The sequence below is a fragment of the Peromyscus leucopus genome, chromosome 4, assembly GCF_004664715.2.
Source record: "Peromyscus leucopus breed LL Stock chromosome 4, UCI_PerLeu_2.1, whole genome shotgun sequence".
Classification (NCBI taxonomy): Eukaryota; Metazoa; Chordata; class Mammalia; order Rodentia; family Cricetidae; genus Peromyscus; species Peromyscus leucopus.
The window spans coordinates 16254530-16269919 of record NC_051066.1 but is presented as its reverse complement, the minus strand read 5'-3'; the positions used below and the strand labels follow the sequence as shown (position 1 = coordinate 16269919).

Genomic DNA, 15390 nt, shown 5'->3' with positions numbered 1-15390 from the left:
TATTGCTCAAAAAAAAAAAAAAACAAAAACAATTGCTGAAGTCAATGTGATATGACTACATAAACCCTGAAAAAACAACAACAAAAATTCCTGCTGCTTATTACTTCTGATTAAAGCATATAAACTCCAGCACATATACATAAACAACTGCTCAGTTTGGACTCTGTGAAGGTTCCATGGTCTGGGTTTTGCCCATGATTTGTCTTCTTTGTGATTTCCTTTCTGTCTTATTCATACAATATTTGTTTCACACATTTCTCCATCACTAGAACATATAATTTGTAGAGAATAGTGCTAGGGATATGTGAAATTACTTAAAGACTACCTAAAATTTTCCATCCATTTCCTTTCCTTTGAACTGTACAGAACCCTAATAATTGCTTGGATTATGAATAAAAGTGTAATAAGATTTTTTTCAAATCTTACATTTTTTCATAAGGTATAAAAGATCTATTGTCATAAACAGCAGTTTCTAAAATGAAAAGAGTTCATAGGCATACTTGCTGCGGGCCACAGGAATATATCATAAGAACTCAGCTGGTTATGGCAAAGTCACTACCTGGAGGGATCAGGGAATTCCTCCAGAGGAAGCCAAATCCCAAGGAGTTTTTGGTGTTACTTGGCTTGTTATATATCAGCTGTATTCTGTTATGAAAATCGTGTGTGCCTTCATAGTTTTCCCAATTGATTTTTCCCTAAGAAGGGCTAACAATGTGGACTGATCACTCTCTAGACATACACATTCCAGGCATTTGGAGAACAGCCTCAGGAAAGGCTTTCTCTGGAATCAGATATCTCCCCTAGCCACTTTCAAGGACTAAAGGAGACATCACCCAGGTGGTCACCCAATTTCTGAGGACTAACAGTGATAATAACCCACAGGCGAGTCTCCTGACTTAAGGTAAATTCCACAAGGGGACACCGCCTAGGTCAGGTAAACATTAAGTAATAGCTTTATACAATTTAGCTCAGACCCCTCCTTTCTTACAGCCTTACTAACTTTATAGACCTCTAACTCCTTACCTAACCACTTCTAGGAATATTTAGATAACATTCTGTGCTAACAGCTATGCTCAGCCAGAACTCCCAGTTCAAGCCTCCCTGTAATTATCATTATTGGTAACATTCGACCAGGTCCACCACCGGTTGGAGGAAAGTACCTTATCAGAGATACCTCTGTACTCTCTAAGAACAGACTTAAGCAGCCAGGCTACCTGTTTGAGAAGGCCTGGTGGATGTGCCTATTAGCTTAACTTCCTCCTTTCCCAAATCTTACCTCCAGTTCCAGATCTCCCTTTAACTATTACCAGAGGCATCTACCTGTACACAGATTGCCTAGAGACTGAGCACACTTTCCCCCACCCTGCAGAAAAATGGCAGACAGCTTGGACAGATAGGAGCCACAGGAAAAAAGAAGACAGTTTTATTTTCTCCCATTGACCTAGCAACTTATAGATTTTTAACATCTTTTACCAAACACATTTAAGATTATAGTTGTGCACATAAGATCCCTCTTCTTAGATATTACCTGTATTTAGCCTTTAGTTAATTCATTAGTCACTTCCCCTTTGGGTTGCAAATGATGATTAACAACTAGTGCCCCTCTTTGTAATTCTTATCAACCCTCCACTTGATCCTGATAGCGGACAATCACTGCCTGAGGAAGTTCAGGCTGAGTGTCCTGGGTGGAGAGGACGATTGTGATTTGGGGGAGATATATAACTGTAAAGCAAGGGATGAGAAAAGGATTAAAGCGAATGGACCAAAGAACTCTGCGTGCGTAGATTGATTTGCCGACCTTAAAGAATAGAGTCTCAGCTGGTTGATAGATTCTTCCGCGGACCCTGGAAAGGAGACTATTAGGGGCTGGACCCCAATAGCCCCTGATACATACTCTCCTGCTCATATTTCTGAAAATAAAAACTAACCAAAGAACATGAGCGGTGGTATAAAGCAGTGTTGCTAAAATGCCTTCCCGGGGAAGATGAATCTAAGGTCTATCCCCTCTCCATGAAGATAGTAAGCTTCCTTACAGAGCACAGGTGAGGGATTACCTACAGGGACATGGGTACTCCCTCCCCACTGGCCACCACCTGGAAAGCTTCAGCCAGTCGGAATGAGAGCGTTCCCATAGCCACCCAGATGGAGTCCCTTCTCTAGTCTTCCCCTTGGCATATATACAAATATATAGATTATACATGTGAATATGTAAAATATATACACATTCAAATCCCTCCTCCAGGTCATGTACAGTTGCCAGTTTGTAAGAAGCAGCTGGATACTTGGGGGCAGGTATAAACTGTTAACAAGCCCAGCTAAGATGACCTTTTGCAAGGGGGCAGAGCTGAATGCTCCCAGGTGGCAGTTACTGAGCTCTGACGATAGTCACCCATGATCAGTAGCAGTTTCACTTAATGAGTTTTAGTTTGTTTGCTTTGGGTATGTGTTGCTCAATTGTACTAGGAGAAATGGTATCACTGCTATGAATGGAAAGAACATTTTCACCAGAGGGATGCAGGAAATGAGCTGAAGTTGCCTATGCGTCTGAGAATAGAACATGTAGACAGTGAAACCAGAGTCCGGTGAGCTACGACTGTGGTAAGACTCTGTGAAGCGTACCTTGGGAACTGAGCACAAAGTACAGAACAAGCCCAAGGCTGTACTTGCAAGAGATCAGAGTGCAGAGACTGATTCAGAAGTACAATCAAGTTCAAGGATAATATAAACCTCTTAAATGGAGATGGTAAAATATGAGAGGCGCTGAGTCACTAAAGCAAGGATATGTGATTCCTCAGTGGACGGTGCTTGTCTTTAGGTTGTCAGATAAGCATTAGTAGCTGCACTATGAAGATTCAAACGACATGAAATATGAAATACCATTCACTCATAACAAGGACACCTTTGTCCAAGCAACTATTAAATGTACTGCTTATTTATTTCATTTGGATAATGAAAGCTAAGTATAAAATTTGAATTTTTCTTCAAGTTCTTATGTTTCTGATCAGTTTCTTAGGAAGAATGACCCTAAGGAGATCCCATATTCTCTCCAAGATGGAGCCTGGTATCAATACAATGTTCAGCCTCTGACAAAAGGACTCAAAGTATTCTTCCCTTTATTTTGATGAATCCTATTAGCACCTAGGTTGATGTAAAGAATCAGTGTGCAGGCTGAATATTCTTTATAAAATAGCTCATAAAAATGTGAATACATAGCTGGGCATAGTAGTGCATGCCTTTAACCCTAGCACTTACTTGGGAGGCAGAGGCAGACAGATCTGAGTTTCAGGCTAGCCTGGTCTACAGAACAAATTTCAGGACAGCCAGGGATATAGAGAGAACCCCTGTCTCAAAAAAAAAAATCAAAAACAAAACAAATAACAACAAAAAAAGAAAGTATGTGAATACATTTGTATTAGTTCAATTAACTTTATATTAAAAGATAATTAGCTAAATAATGATAGAGATTATTTTTAATTATTGTTGCTCGTAGGGCTTTTCATACTCTCTGAGCACACATGACACTATGAAGTTAGAGTCCTGCTGCTTGGAGGCTATCTGAAACTCATATGCAAACACACTGGAAATTATTCTCTTCATTAAGTGCATTAACAGGACATCCTTTGGATAATTCATCACTATTTCAATCCTTGTGCTTTTAGTATCAGTAAGTAACAACACAGTATCATAGCTTAAACATTGGCTACAGCATGATTAACAACAGTAACCTTCTTGATTTGTCTTTGCTGGGCTCTCTGCCTGTGTGGTTAAAGATAACAGAGCAAATGGATTTTTAGGATTAGTCCTAATTACATTATAACACACTGTATTTTATGAAAACTGAACAAATAATGCCCCCATAAACTAGCTGTTCTTTTCACTGAAGGGCTCTTGATTCCCTTTGTGTTCATATGGGCCACAATCCATCTCATTCATATGGCACTGTACACTTGCATTTTACAGGCTCAAGGACTAAGTAACAAGTGGCAGTGTAGTTCCCAATTAGTAGGCTGTGATCAGAACTATGTCAGCATGTTTTATATTTACATATTATGTCAAAGATAACTAATACCTTAAAATGAAACAAATACTAACCCTTGAAAAGAAACTTGTTTTAGCGTTTCAGAGAGACACAGCCTTTGCCTTACAGGATGAATAGCCTATGCTCAGCACTTTATAAACGCTTTCTTATTACAATCCTGTAGCTAAGAATCAGTGTTTCCATTTTACTGATGAGAAAACTCTCAGTTTATGTATCAAAGTTACACAGTTCGTTAGGGGTATTTACAAATGATATATACATCAATCTGCTTTTCCAGAGTTAGTATTTTTCTTCTAGAATAAAAACTCTTAAGAAAAAGAAGACCAAGTGATGCTAATAAAACTAGATAAGAAAGTGTTTTGAATGGTTAAAAAATACTCTTAGAATTAATTCAGAAGGGAGTAGTGAGGCCAATTCATTTTAGAGATGAGGATACAATAATGTAAATCAACTAGATATTAAGTATATTTTTGTCCATATTGAGATGTTTTTAATGAAGAGCTGTGCATCAATTTCCATTCTGGTGAAATTTTTCAGTCCTCACACAGACCAGTAACAGTAAGCAAAGACTATTCCTTAAAAGGCTCAAGCTTCAAGAACTTCAGAAACTTCCCTTTTCTATAAGTATATAAATAATTTTGGATAAGAAATAATTTTCAAAGTTTCCTGGTTTTCTACTTACAAAAATAATAAGAAAATCTCATCTCCTATCCAGCCTACAAATTATAATGAAGGCTAATGTCTAAATCTATTGAGGGCAATTAATTTGAGTTGAATGATGCTGCTAGCATTTATAAGTTGATCTTTTATGAAAGCAAAACAAAGTGGCTTTCTAGAACATGAACAATGTGGCTATCAAATACCATGATGCCTATAACAGAATATAAATTTTACATGTATTAGTCATACCTGCTCCTCCGCCTATGCTCAGAATCTTAATTTCTGCTTTGGTTTTTCCAATCCTGAAAAGCAAGCAAACAAACAAAATTACAGAATTTAAGAAAAACATGAAAGGTGCTCTACCAGGTCTTCCTATCAAGTCCATTGGAAAGCAAAGACTTGTCAATGAATAGACAAGAAGCCGACATGAAAGTGTCACATCTGTGGCTCTTTATTTCTATTGCTCTACTAGAGTACCTGAAAACACAGGCTCCGTTCCTTTCTTGAACTTAGAGATAGAACCACCACTCTGAACATCTCACATGTTCTTTGGAGACTAGAACACAAGGCCACATAGTTCTGTGGACCTTTTACACTGACGATATAAACCTGGGCCTGGGAAAGGACTTGGTGGTCCATGCTACCTCTATATGTCTCTTTCCTCTTCCTTCCTCCCATTTTCCTTTCAATAGAAAATATGTATCATGTGTTTATTGTATGCCTATCCTAGGGATTAATTTTAAAAAGAATAAAGACAGTGCTTTCAACTTAAAAATCAGAGTGCATTCTCCCCATTGCAAGGGGAGGAAATTCTCAGGACTTCTTTCAGATGTAGATTTAAGGGTCAGGAAAAAGTCTGAGTACACAATGGCTGCCCTGGATGACAGAGCAAAGACAGGGTTCTAAAGACAGGCTGCAAGACAGACTGACAAAAGTTTTCATTTAATTTATCAAGGTTCTTTTAAGAAACTTTAATTCGGCAGATATTTGTAAGTGAAGAATCTAAGAAAAAACATCAGGATCAATGGTGGATTCCTGAGTTATCATAGTAAGTTCAATACTTTAAAACTGTCAAAATTGAGTAAACAAAGCCAAACAGAAAAAAAAATGCATCTCAAGAATGTAGAAATAGAAGAAAACATGTTATTCAAAACTACAGAAAAAAATTATGAGAAACTAAAGATTTTGTTATAAACAAAAAATTTAGGTTAAAAATAGTTGCCTTTAGAGCATGGAATTCACAAAGTATTTGGGACAAAGGACCACTGTTGGCTGTTTTTATCTGCTTTTTAAAATCATTTGGATTTTTAAATGACAAATGCATTTTGTTAAAAAAAAAATTACATTAATTATGCAAGTGCCATACCCAACCTCCCAAATTCTTCCCTTTAGAGGCACAGGGGGTTTGGAAGCATTTTGTAGCTACAACTTTTAAACTACTTCAAGCAAAAATGTTTAGAGCTCCTGTAGACAAATCTAATTTCAGGGGGAAACACATTCTTTTTTCTTCTCTCTTTCTTCCTTCCTTTCTTTTTCTTTTTTCTTTGTTTTCTTTTTTGAACAGAGTCTCACATTGTAACCCATCCTGGCCTGGAACTCAAGGCAATCTTGCCTTTGCCTCCTAAATGATGGGATTACAGCATGGGCCCCCATGTCTAGCAAAATTGCATCCTTAATAATGACATTTGGGTTCAATTATTCATAACTTTATTTATTATTATTGTAACATGAATTTAGTTATAACCAAAATCTCAGGAGTCTTTCACATATTCTACCATCAACATTGCGTCTAGACTGGACACACTCGGCAGACAGGGAGGGGTCACTATTGTGTTAAAACCATCCTTCATCAGACTAAGCTGTGAGACTGAGGAAAATCAAGGATCTGGTTAAGCTAAGGGATGAATGTGTATCATCCAAACTGAAAAGGTACTGAAGAAGTGACCCATTACAAGTAGAAAGGTCCAAAGAAGTAAATTATAATTTCAGATAAAAGCTTTAATATTTTCAAGTTTTTTAGTTTGAAAAGTCATACATGTACATAATAGGTTTTGGTCAAATTCACCCAGTGTTCCCTCTGAAGGGACACTAGCCCACTCCAGCATGGGGCTTTGCCAGGCCTTGCTGCCCTCCTTCCCCAGTTCTCTCTGCCTTGCTAAAAACTGCGAGATTACATTCCTGTAGCTAGCCACCAAAGTCTATTCCTTTGCTTGGCTACTTCCTCCTCCTGAGGCTGACTACCAAGGTCCAGCTATTGAAGTATTAAAGTCCAGCAATCAAAAGCCCCCTTTGGTTCACCTAATTAACATGTCCAATCAAAACATACCACCACATTCTAGTCCATTCTAACACAGACCTCCCCTTTTTCTCCCCTTAAAAATTATACCTGCAAGGTCATTTGCTGCTGTTTCTCTGCCTGAGTCAGAAAGCAGCCACTGTAACTTTTCTTCCCAGCTTAATAAAGGATCTCTCTGAGAAAACAGGTGTTTGGGTGTGCTTTGTGCTTAATCCAGGGTCTCAGAGGGTGATCTCCTTCACCTTCCCCTCCTGCCATCATGTGTCCCTCCCAACTTCTTGTGCTGTTGATTGTAAATCCTAAATCCACTTACACTTAGTGGAACCCATGTGTGCACAGGGTGGGGTGTAGAGCCCATGATTTCGTTTTTATACCCTTTGTCCTATTCCACGTCAATTCATTAACCTTGTTAAGACAGAAAACACAAGGCTGGGGAAATGACTCGGTGGGAAAAGTGTTTGACAAGAGAAGAGGAGAAGAAGGAAAAGAAGAAAAAGAAGCACAGGATTCTGCATTTGTCCAACAAGTCTGCTCTGGGTAGGCAGAGGAACCACCACAGGAAACTAACTCCACAGAGAAATTCAGAATGCAAAAGATAAAATACCAGATTGCTTTGTTGTTTGTAAATTAGGTCCACAGTCAGTCATTTCTTACTAGTTTTCCATAGTTACTTCTTGAAACTGAAGGAGTCGAAACAATTTATCCCCAGATAGGTGACTTGATTATCTTTAGCCTGCAGAATCTGTTACCTCAATAATGCTTATCAGCTTTGGGGCAAATTGAACACATTAATCAAAAATAAATGATAAATAAGGGAGTCTGTGAGGACAGAAGCCAGTTTCACTGATAATGGTAAAATGATCCTTTTTTTCAGGATCATATTGATAATATTAAATTGAAAGGAAAAGACAGCTTTTGGGAGAACAATTATAACAACAGATAGAGGAAATGGAATGAATTTAAATCAATATTATTAGAATTGAGAAGCACTAATTCTATGCCCTGGAGTAAAGAGTATTCTGCAATTTACTTATATTTGATTCTAAGGAATGAATACCAGAATCCATTTGGGATTTTTTTTAAAAAAAAACATAAAATTTGAAAGGAGGCTAGAAAAAAAATCTTGTCTTTTTCCAAATACGGTTGGGCTTGTGCCTTTAAAGCCTTCAAATGGTTAACACTTACCCTGCTGCCAGCTATGCGGCACAAATCCGTCTTGGTATTTAAAGCAAACACAGCTGCATAAGCCAGGCCGCCGGTCTAGGCAAGGCCGGGCAGGCAGCTGTGATCGGCTCTGACTCTAATCCCAAGGTTTCCTCCACCTCTGCCTACCCCTTGGGCTGGGTTCCACCTGTCTGTCTTTACCCACAGGTTAGACCATTGGCAGAAACGCCTTTTTGTTACCTTGCTATTATGCCTGGCAGCTTCTTGTCCATGAATTCCTGCATGCACTGGTGTTCCGTGGAATTATTTAGAAACCTCCGGAAAGATTCAACGTATCTGCTGTGGTCAGAAAACAAGCTTCTCATGCAAGATGCCATATTGGGTTCCCTAATAAAGGCAGAGAGGGGAGCTACGTTTAACTTCCTCTCTCCTTAGTTCCTTCTTTTCCCTCTTTCCCTCCCCTCCCCCACCAGTTTCTATAACGCAGCGGTCCCTCAAACCCCGCCGAATAAGGGTAAAAAAAAAAAAAAAATACATGAATAAGAAATAAACCACAGCACTTAAACCTGCTTTGCATTTGGCATGCACCCAAAACTAGCGAGCAGAGCTCAGTGAGGTAGAAGACTTTCCGTGGGTGCTTTACCCCCTCCCTGCACAGCTGTTTTTGGGAGAGAGAGGCTGTAAAGCAGCCCGCAGTCCAGCGAAGCTGTAAAAGTATTCCAATCACTTCCTGTTTTTTCAGCAGCTGTCACAAGTAAGTTCCAAATAGGAAAAAGAGCTGTTTTATTCTGTTTGTTTGTTTTTAAGGCAAAACACTAGACTGACCAGGATTGCAACAAGACCACACAGCACTTTCAGAAACCTGCAGGTGCTAAAATCTAGGACAACCAACAGCTGGCCCTGTGTTTCTTGTCCAGAAGTTCACTGGCTTCCTGTGTCTTAACTTTTGACTCTCAAGCTCAGCTGCCGATTTGTAGGAATCAAATCTGTAATTTTTTTAAGCCAAGGAGGAGCAAGAGAACTTTAAGCTAAATTTAAAGTAGCATGAAGCTTTCCACATTCCCATAAAAGGATTAGCACACATACTCCTAATTTCTGAGCCTCTTGAAGCTGAAGTTTTCACCCACGGTTGTTTAGCGCTCGCCTTAAGCCCCACTTTCATCTCTACGTGGTTGTTAGCTAGTAAAGACAAGTACAGAGGCAAACTTGCTCTCCCAAACAAGTTACACATAGGCTTCTGTTTCCTTAAATGATTTAAAATGTGCTTATGCATTTACACTAGCATTAACAATGTTCATTCTGTCCACTAGTGAGGTGTTCTGTATGTGCTCTCCGTCTTTCAGTATCACCTGGATCCAAGTGTTACTGACAGCAGACATAATTCCACTGAGTTCTTAAAGTCAGAAATTGTGTAACTCTTTCAAAACTTACTTTAAGGATTACTTTTTGCTATGCCTCCAGGAGCTTCCTCCCAGGACTGATGACATGTCCGAGATTCTAAGGGGTTGAGTACTTCGTTCAAAGCATGGCAGCGAAATGGAGAAGAGCTGGGAGGGACTATGTTAAGGGTGTTAAGTCATAGCACCTGTGCTTTCCTGAAAGTCTTTATAGTCAATCCAAACCTATCATCTTGGACTTCCTAGATAGCACTCCATTTCAGTTTGCCTAAACTAAACGAACTTCAAACAAATAATCTCAAAAAAGAAATGAAAAAAAAAATGCTAAATTCAATCTCTCTCTGTCTCTGTCTCTGTCTCTGTCTCTGTCTCTCTCTCTGTCTCTCTCTCTCTCTCTCTCTCACACACACACACACACACACACACACACACACAAAATAAGGAGAAATACTTTCACACATAAAACTCATGGAGAACTTCTACTCCTTAGAAATTGAATTGCTGGTTTAAACATTGTCAGGACTCTTAATCCAAATCATTAATTTGATCCCCAAATTATTCGTTCACTCCCACTGACAATGCAGGAAACTGCTTGTTCAGGACCTCTTTAATACACAGAAAATATCATGCTTGTCTAGGACTATGCTAATTTGTTGCATGGTAATTGTGAATATTAATTTTCATTCCAGTGCATTGATGGTAAGTGAGAATAAATAATGTTCATTCTGTTGGCTATTTGTACTTCCCACTCTGTGGTGTTTCTAGTCACTCCCTTTACTCTTTTTCAATTGGATCCTGATGCTTTTCTTTATGTGTATGTGCTCTTTATAAATTAAATATGTTAATTTTAACAAGCATTTTTCTTAATATAACATTTACCTTAAAAAAAATCATCATTGAAAAACTTGAAATCAATACTTAGGACAATATCACTCATTCCATAAGTATTATATTTTTATATAATTTGTTCCTTGATTCTTCTTGGTTGGTAAGACTCTATGTTCCTTTAAAAATAAAATGGCACTTGTGCTGAGCGGTAATCCCAGGATTCAGGAGGCACAGGTAGGTGGACCTCTGTGAGTTTGAGACCAGCCTGGTCCACAGCATGAGTTCTAGAACAGCCAGAGCTACACAGAGAAACCCTGTCTCAGAAAACCACACATAAAAAGGCACTTGTAAATAAGCACAGTATGACAAAGGCTGTCTATTCATGGACACTATCGCTGGGACTAGAGTATTGTTTCACAATGTTCTGCTTACTGCAAGATCTTCAAGATTTCATTAAATACTCTACAGAATATAGATTATGCTATCAAATAATTTATAAAGTAGTATTTTAGGATACTTATTTGGATATTCAAAATATATATTAGCATATCAAAATTTTATATAACCATTTTCACATACTCTCTTGAAATATTTACTTTACATCTCTGGCATTTTTCTGATTAGTTTTGCATACAAAATTCTTTTTTAAAAGAGGAAATCTTGAGCCGGGCGGTGGTGGCGCACACCTTTAATCCCAGCACTCGGGAGGCAGAGCCAGGCGGATCTCTGTGAGTTTGAGGCCAGTCTGGGCTACCAACTGAATTCCAGGAAAGGTGCAAAGCTACACAGAGAAACCCTGTCTCGAAAAACCAAAAAAAAAATAAAAGAGGAAATCTTGTTGCTTTCAGCATGACTTGCATTTTATTAAGTGCTGGTTTCAGCAATCACAACTTCCTTTTAACACTTTATATAAAAATTTTTCCCAATCTATAAGACATCTGGAATTTTTCTGAGGATTGAAACATCAAGCTGTCTGGTTGTAATGGCCAACTCTGGAGAATTCTCTTTTCTCTCCCTTTGGAATATTAGACCATACACTACAACATCTATCACTGCAGTAGCTTCTCAATGGTAATAAAATCATTATTGCCTTTAAAAGTCTTTTCAGCACATGAGGATATAATTCTAAAAATTTTAAAATGAAGTTAAGATTCTTATTTATTGTCTAACCAAACTGGAGTTCTCATTCCATGAGCTACCATTTATTAAGTTCATATCATATCAAAGTATGTTATATTCGTTATTTCATTTAATATCCTAACCTCCTGGGTATGGAGTTATTGATATTAGTAGGTAGGATTCAGATCGCCTAAGTTATAAAAGATCATGACACTTAAAAGAATAAGTCAATGTTTGATACAAGGGTTATGATTTTTCTTAGATTACTCCATAATACTTACCAATCTGCACCATTACAATATGAAGATTATATTATTATTTTCCTAAAGACAATTAGAGCATTAAGTAATGGAGCAGTCCTGTATTCCTCCTATGTTTATTCCTGGGATACCATCTCTGCTACACATAAAAAAAATGAAAAGAAACACAAAACAAATCCTTCTTCCAGTGTATGCTGTGCCTAAAAAGCAAGCAAATGAAAGACAGTAAAAAAGCAAAAGGAAAATCTAGAACATCCATTTGTTGTAAACAACGTTCTTCACTTTATCTACATTAACTCTAACTTTTAATATGAGGAACAGTGTTCTTACTCCTATGGATTCTTATTCTTAATTATATATCCAATTTCTAAATAATTCCAACACTATTAAATTATTTTTAATGAAATAGTTAAAAAAATCTTATTTTTTATTTTTATTGAAAATAGATTCTTCTCTCATACAATACATCCTGACCACAGTTTCCCCTCCCTCCATTCCTCCCAGCTCACACCAACCTCCCCTCTCCCCCAGACCCACCCTCTCTCTGTCTCCCATTAGAAAAGAGCAGTCCTTCAAGAGACAACAACCAAAGATGACAAAACAAAATACAATAAGACAAGGCAAAAGCCCTCTCAATAAAGCTGGACAAGGCAACACAACAGGAGGAAAAAAGTCCCAAGAGTAGGCAAAAGAGCCAGAGATCTCCTCATTCCCACAGTTAGGAGTCCCACAAAAACACCAAGCTAACAGCCACAACACATATACAGAAAATCTGATGCAGACCCATGCAGTCCCCCACTTACCATTGTAATCTCTGTGAGTTCTGTGAGCTGCCCATATACACCCTTCTTAGTTTACTCAGTGGGCAATATTCTCCGGGTGCCTTCTATCCCCTCTGACTCTTAAAATTTTTCTTTCCCCTCTTCCACAGGATTCTGAAAGCTCTGAGAGGAGGGACCCAATGGAGACCTCCAACTTATACTTTCTCTTCTCCTAATGTCTGTCTGGGTGTGGGTCCCTGTATCTGCTCCCATCTACTGCCAGAGTAAGTCTCTCTGACAACTACTGAATAAGGCACTGATCTATGAATCTACAAGTAGAGCAGAATGTCATTAGGAATCATTTCATAGATTCCCCTCTCCCCCCTGCCAGTTATGTTTAAGTCTACACTAGGTCTCTGAGGAATCAAATCCCCAGTACCTGGCCATCTAGGCAGTGTAGAGCATGGGCTCCCTCTCATGGCATGAGACTCAAATTAACCAGTCATTGGTCGGCCACTCCCACAGGTTCTGCCCTACCATTGCCCTAGCACATCTTGCAGGCAACATAGTGTTGGTCAAAAGTTTGGTGACAGTGTTGGTGTCCACATTTCTCTTTTGGTAGCCTACAAAGGATTTTCCCATGGCAAAGAGACTAGAAAGAACACAGGGGTGAAGGCTCCATTCAAGCACAAACTCCGTCTCTCCATGTTCAGTGATCTGTGTGGATGTTGTCCTCAGCAATGGGACTCTACTGTCAGTTTGCAGAGTACAACCTTCTATCCTGACATCAGCCTGGGTTGTTTGAGTGTCTCCATGGGACCCCCTTGTCCTACAACTCAATTGAATGCAACTGGAAGCCATGCCTGACTGTAAGAGATGGCTAATTGAAATTCCATATCCCCATTTACTAAAAGTCCTCACTAAGATCACCCTCGTAGATTCCAGGAAGTTTCCACTGCACTAGGTTTACACACACACACCCAAACACCTCCCAAATCCAGGCATCTTTCTCTACATTCTCTCACTTTGTCCAATCTGTCCCCTACCTGATCTTTCCTGTTCCTGTCACTCCCATCCCAGTCTACCCAAAAAAACTATTCTATTTCCCCTTCCCAGGGAGATCTATACATCACCTCTCAACACCTGCTCTTTACTTAGTCTCTCTGGGTCCAGGGATTGTAGCTTGGTTATTATTTACTTAACAGTTAATATCTACTTGTAAGTAAATACATACCATATTTGTCTTTCTGGGTCTGAGTTACCTCACTCAAGATGATTTTTTTTCCTAGTTCTATTCATTTGCCCACAAATTTCATGATGTCATTGTTTTTTAACAACTGAGTAATACTCCATAGTGTAAATGTACCACATTTTGTTTAACCCTTTTTCAGTTGAGGAACATCTAGGTTATTTCCAATTTCTATCTATTATGAATAAAGCTGCTATGAACATAATTGAGCAAGTGTCCTTGTGGTTGGATGGAGCATCCTTTGGGTATATGCACGCAAGACTGGCAAAGGTGGATCTTGAGGTAGATTGACTCCCAACTTTCTGAGGACTTGCCATATTGATTTCCATAGTGCCTACAAGTTTGTACTCCCAACAGCAATGGAAGAGTGTTCCCCTTGCTCCACATCCTCGTCAGCATAAGCTGTCACTTGTGTTTTTTATCTTAGCCATTCTAACCGGAATAAGATGGAACCTCAAAGAGGTTTTGATTTGCATTTCCCTGATGGCTAAGGATGTTAAACACTTCTTTTAGTGTTTTTTTGCCATCTGAGATTTCTCCATTGAGAATTTTCTGTTTAGACATGTACCCCATTTTAATTAGATTATTTGTTTTTTGATAACTACTTTCTTGAGTTCTTCATGTATTTTGGATATTAGTTCTTTATTGAATATGGAGTTGGTTAAAAAAAAAAAAAAAAACTTTTCCCCTTCTGTGGCTGCTGCTTTGTCTTATTGATGACATCCTCTGATTTACAGAAGCTTTTCAGTTTCTTGAGATCCCATTTATTAATGGTCTATCTTAGGGCCTGTGCTATCGGTGTTCTGTTTCGAAAGTCATTTCCTGTGCCAATGCATTCAAGGCCTTTTTCCACTTTCTCTTCTATCAGTTTCAGTGCGTCTGGTATTATATCAAGGTCTTTGATCTATTTGGACTTGAGTTTGTGCAAGATAATAAGTATGGGTCTATTTGCATTCTTCTACATGCAGCCATCCAATTTGATTGGTACCATTTGTTGAAGATACTCTTTTTTAAAGTATGTATTTCTAGCTTCTTTATCAAATTCAAGTGTCCATAAGTGTGCGGATTTGTGTCTGGGTCTTCAATTCAATTCCATTGCTCAACAGGTCAGTTTTTATGCCAATACCATAAGATTTTTATTACTACAGCTCTGTAGTACAGCTTGAAATCAGGGATGGTGATACCTCCAGACTATCATTTATTGTACAGTATTATACAATAAACTCTTCTGGGTCTTTAATTTTTCCATATGAAGTTTAGAATTGACTTTTCAAGGTTTAAAGAACTGTGTTGGAATTTTGATAGGATTGCATTGATTCTGTAGATGTTTTTGATAGGATGGCCATTTTTACTATGTTAATCCTATCAATCCATGAACATGGGCAATCTTTCTGTCTTCTGACATCTTCTTCAGCTTCTTCAAAGACCTGTAGCTTTTATCATACAAGTCTTTGCTTGCTAGGTTAGAGTTACCCTAAGATATTTTATATTATTTGAGGCTAATGGGAAAGGTGTTGCTTTCCTGATTTCTTTCTCAGTTTGTTTGTCATTTGTATGTAGAAGGGTTACTGGTTTTCTTGAATTAATCTTTGTATTCAGCTACTTTGCTGAAAGTAT

General features: G+C 38.4%; 1 protein-coding gene across 3 annotated transcripts in view; it reads right to left on the bottom strand.

Annotated features, from left to right (window-relative positions):
* Positions 1-9001, bottom strand: part of Hnmt (histamine N-methyltransferase) — a 29088-nt gene extending 20087 nt beyond the window's left edge. Inside the window, exons 1-3 of one of the 3 annotated variants that reach the window (XM_028868674.2) lie at positions 8985-9001; positions 8400-8546; positions 4949-5001 (exon numbers count right to left, since the gene is read on the bottom strand). In XM_028868674.2, the coding sequence (XP_028724507.1) occupies positions 4949-5001; positions 8400-8536 (190 nt within the window). In that variant the 5' untranslated portion in view covers positions 8537-8546; positions 8985-9001. Of the gene's footprint in view, positions 1-4948; positions 5002-8399; positions 8686-8725; positions 8852-8984 lie in introns of those variants that run through there. The other 2 variants (XM_028868671.2, XM_037204737.1) reach the window with 2 other exon arrangements.
* Between the last annotated feature and the right edge of the window lie 6389 nt (positions 9002-15390).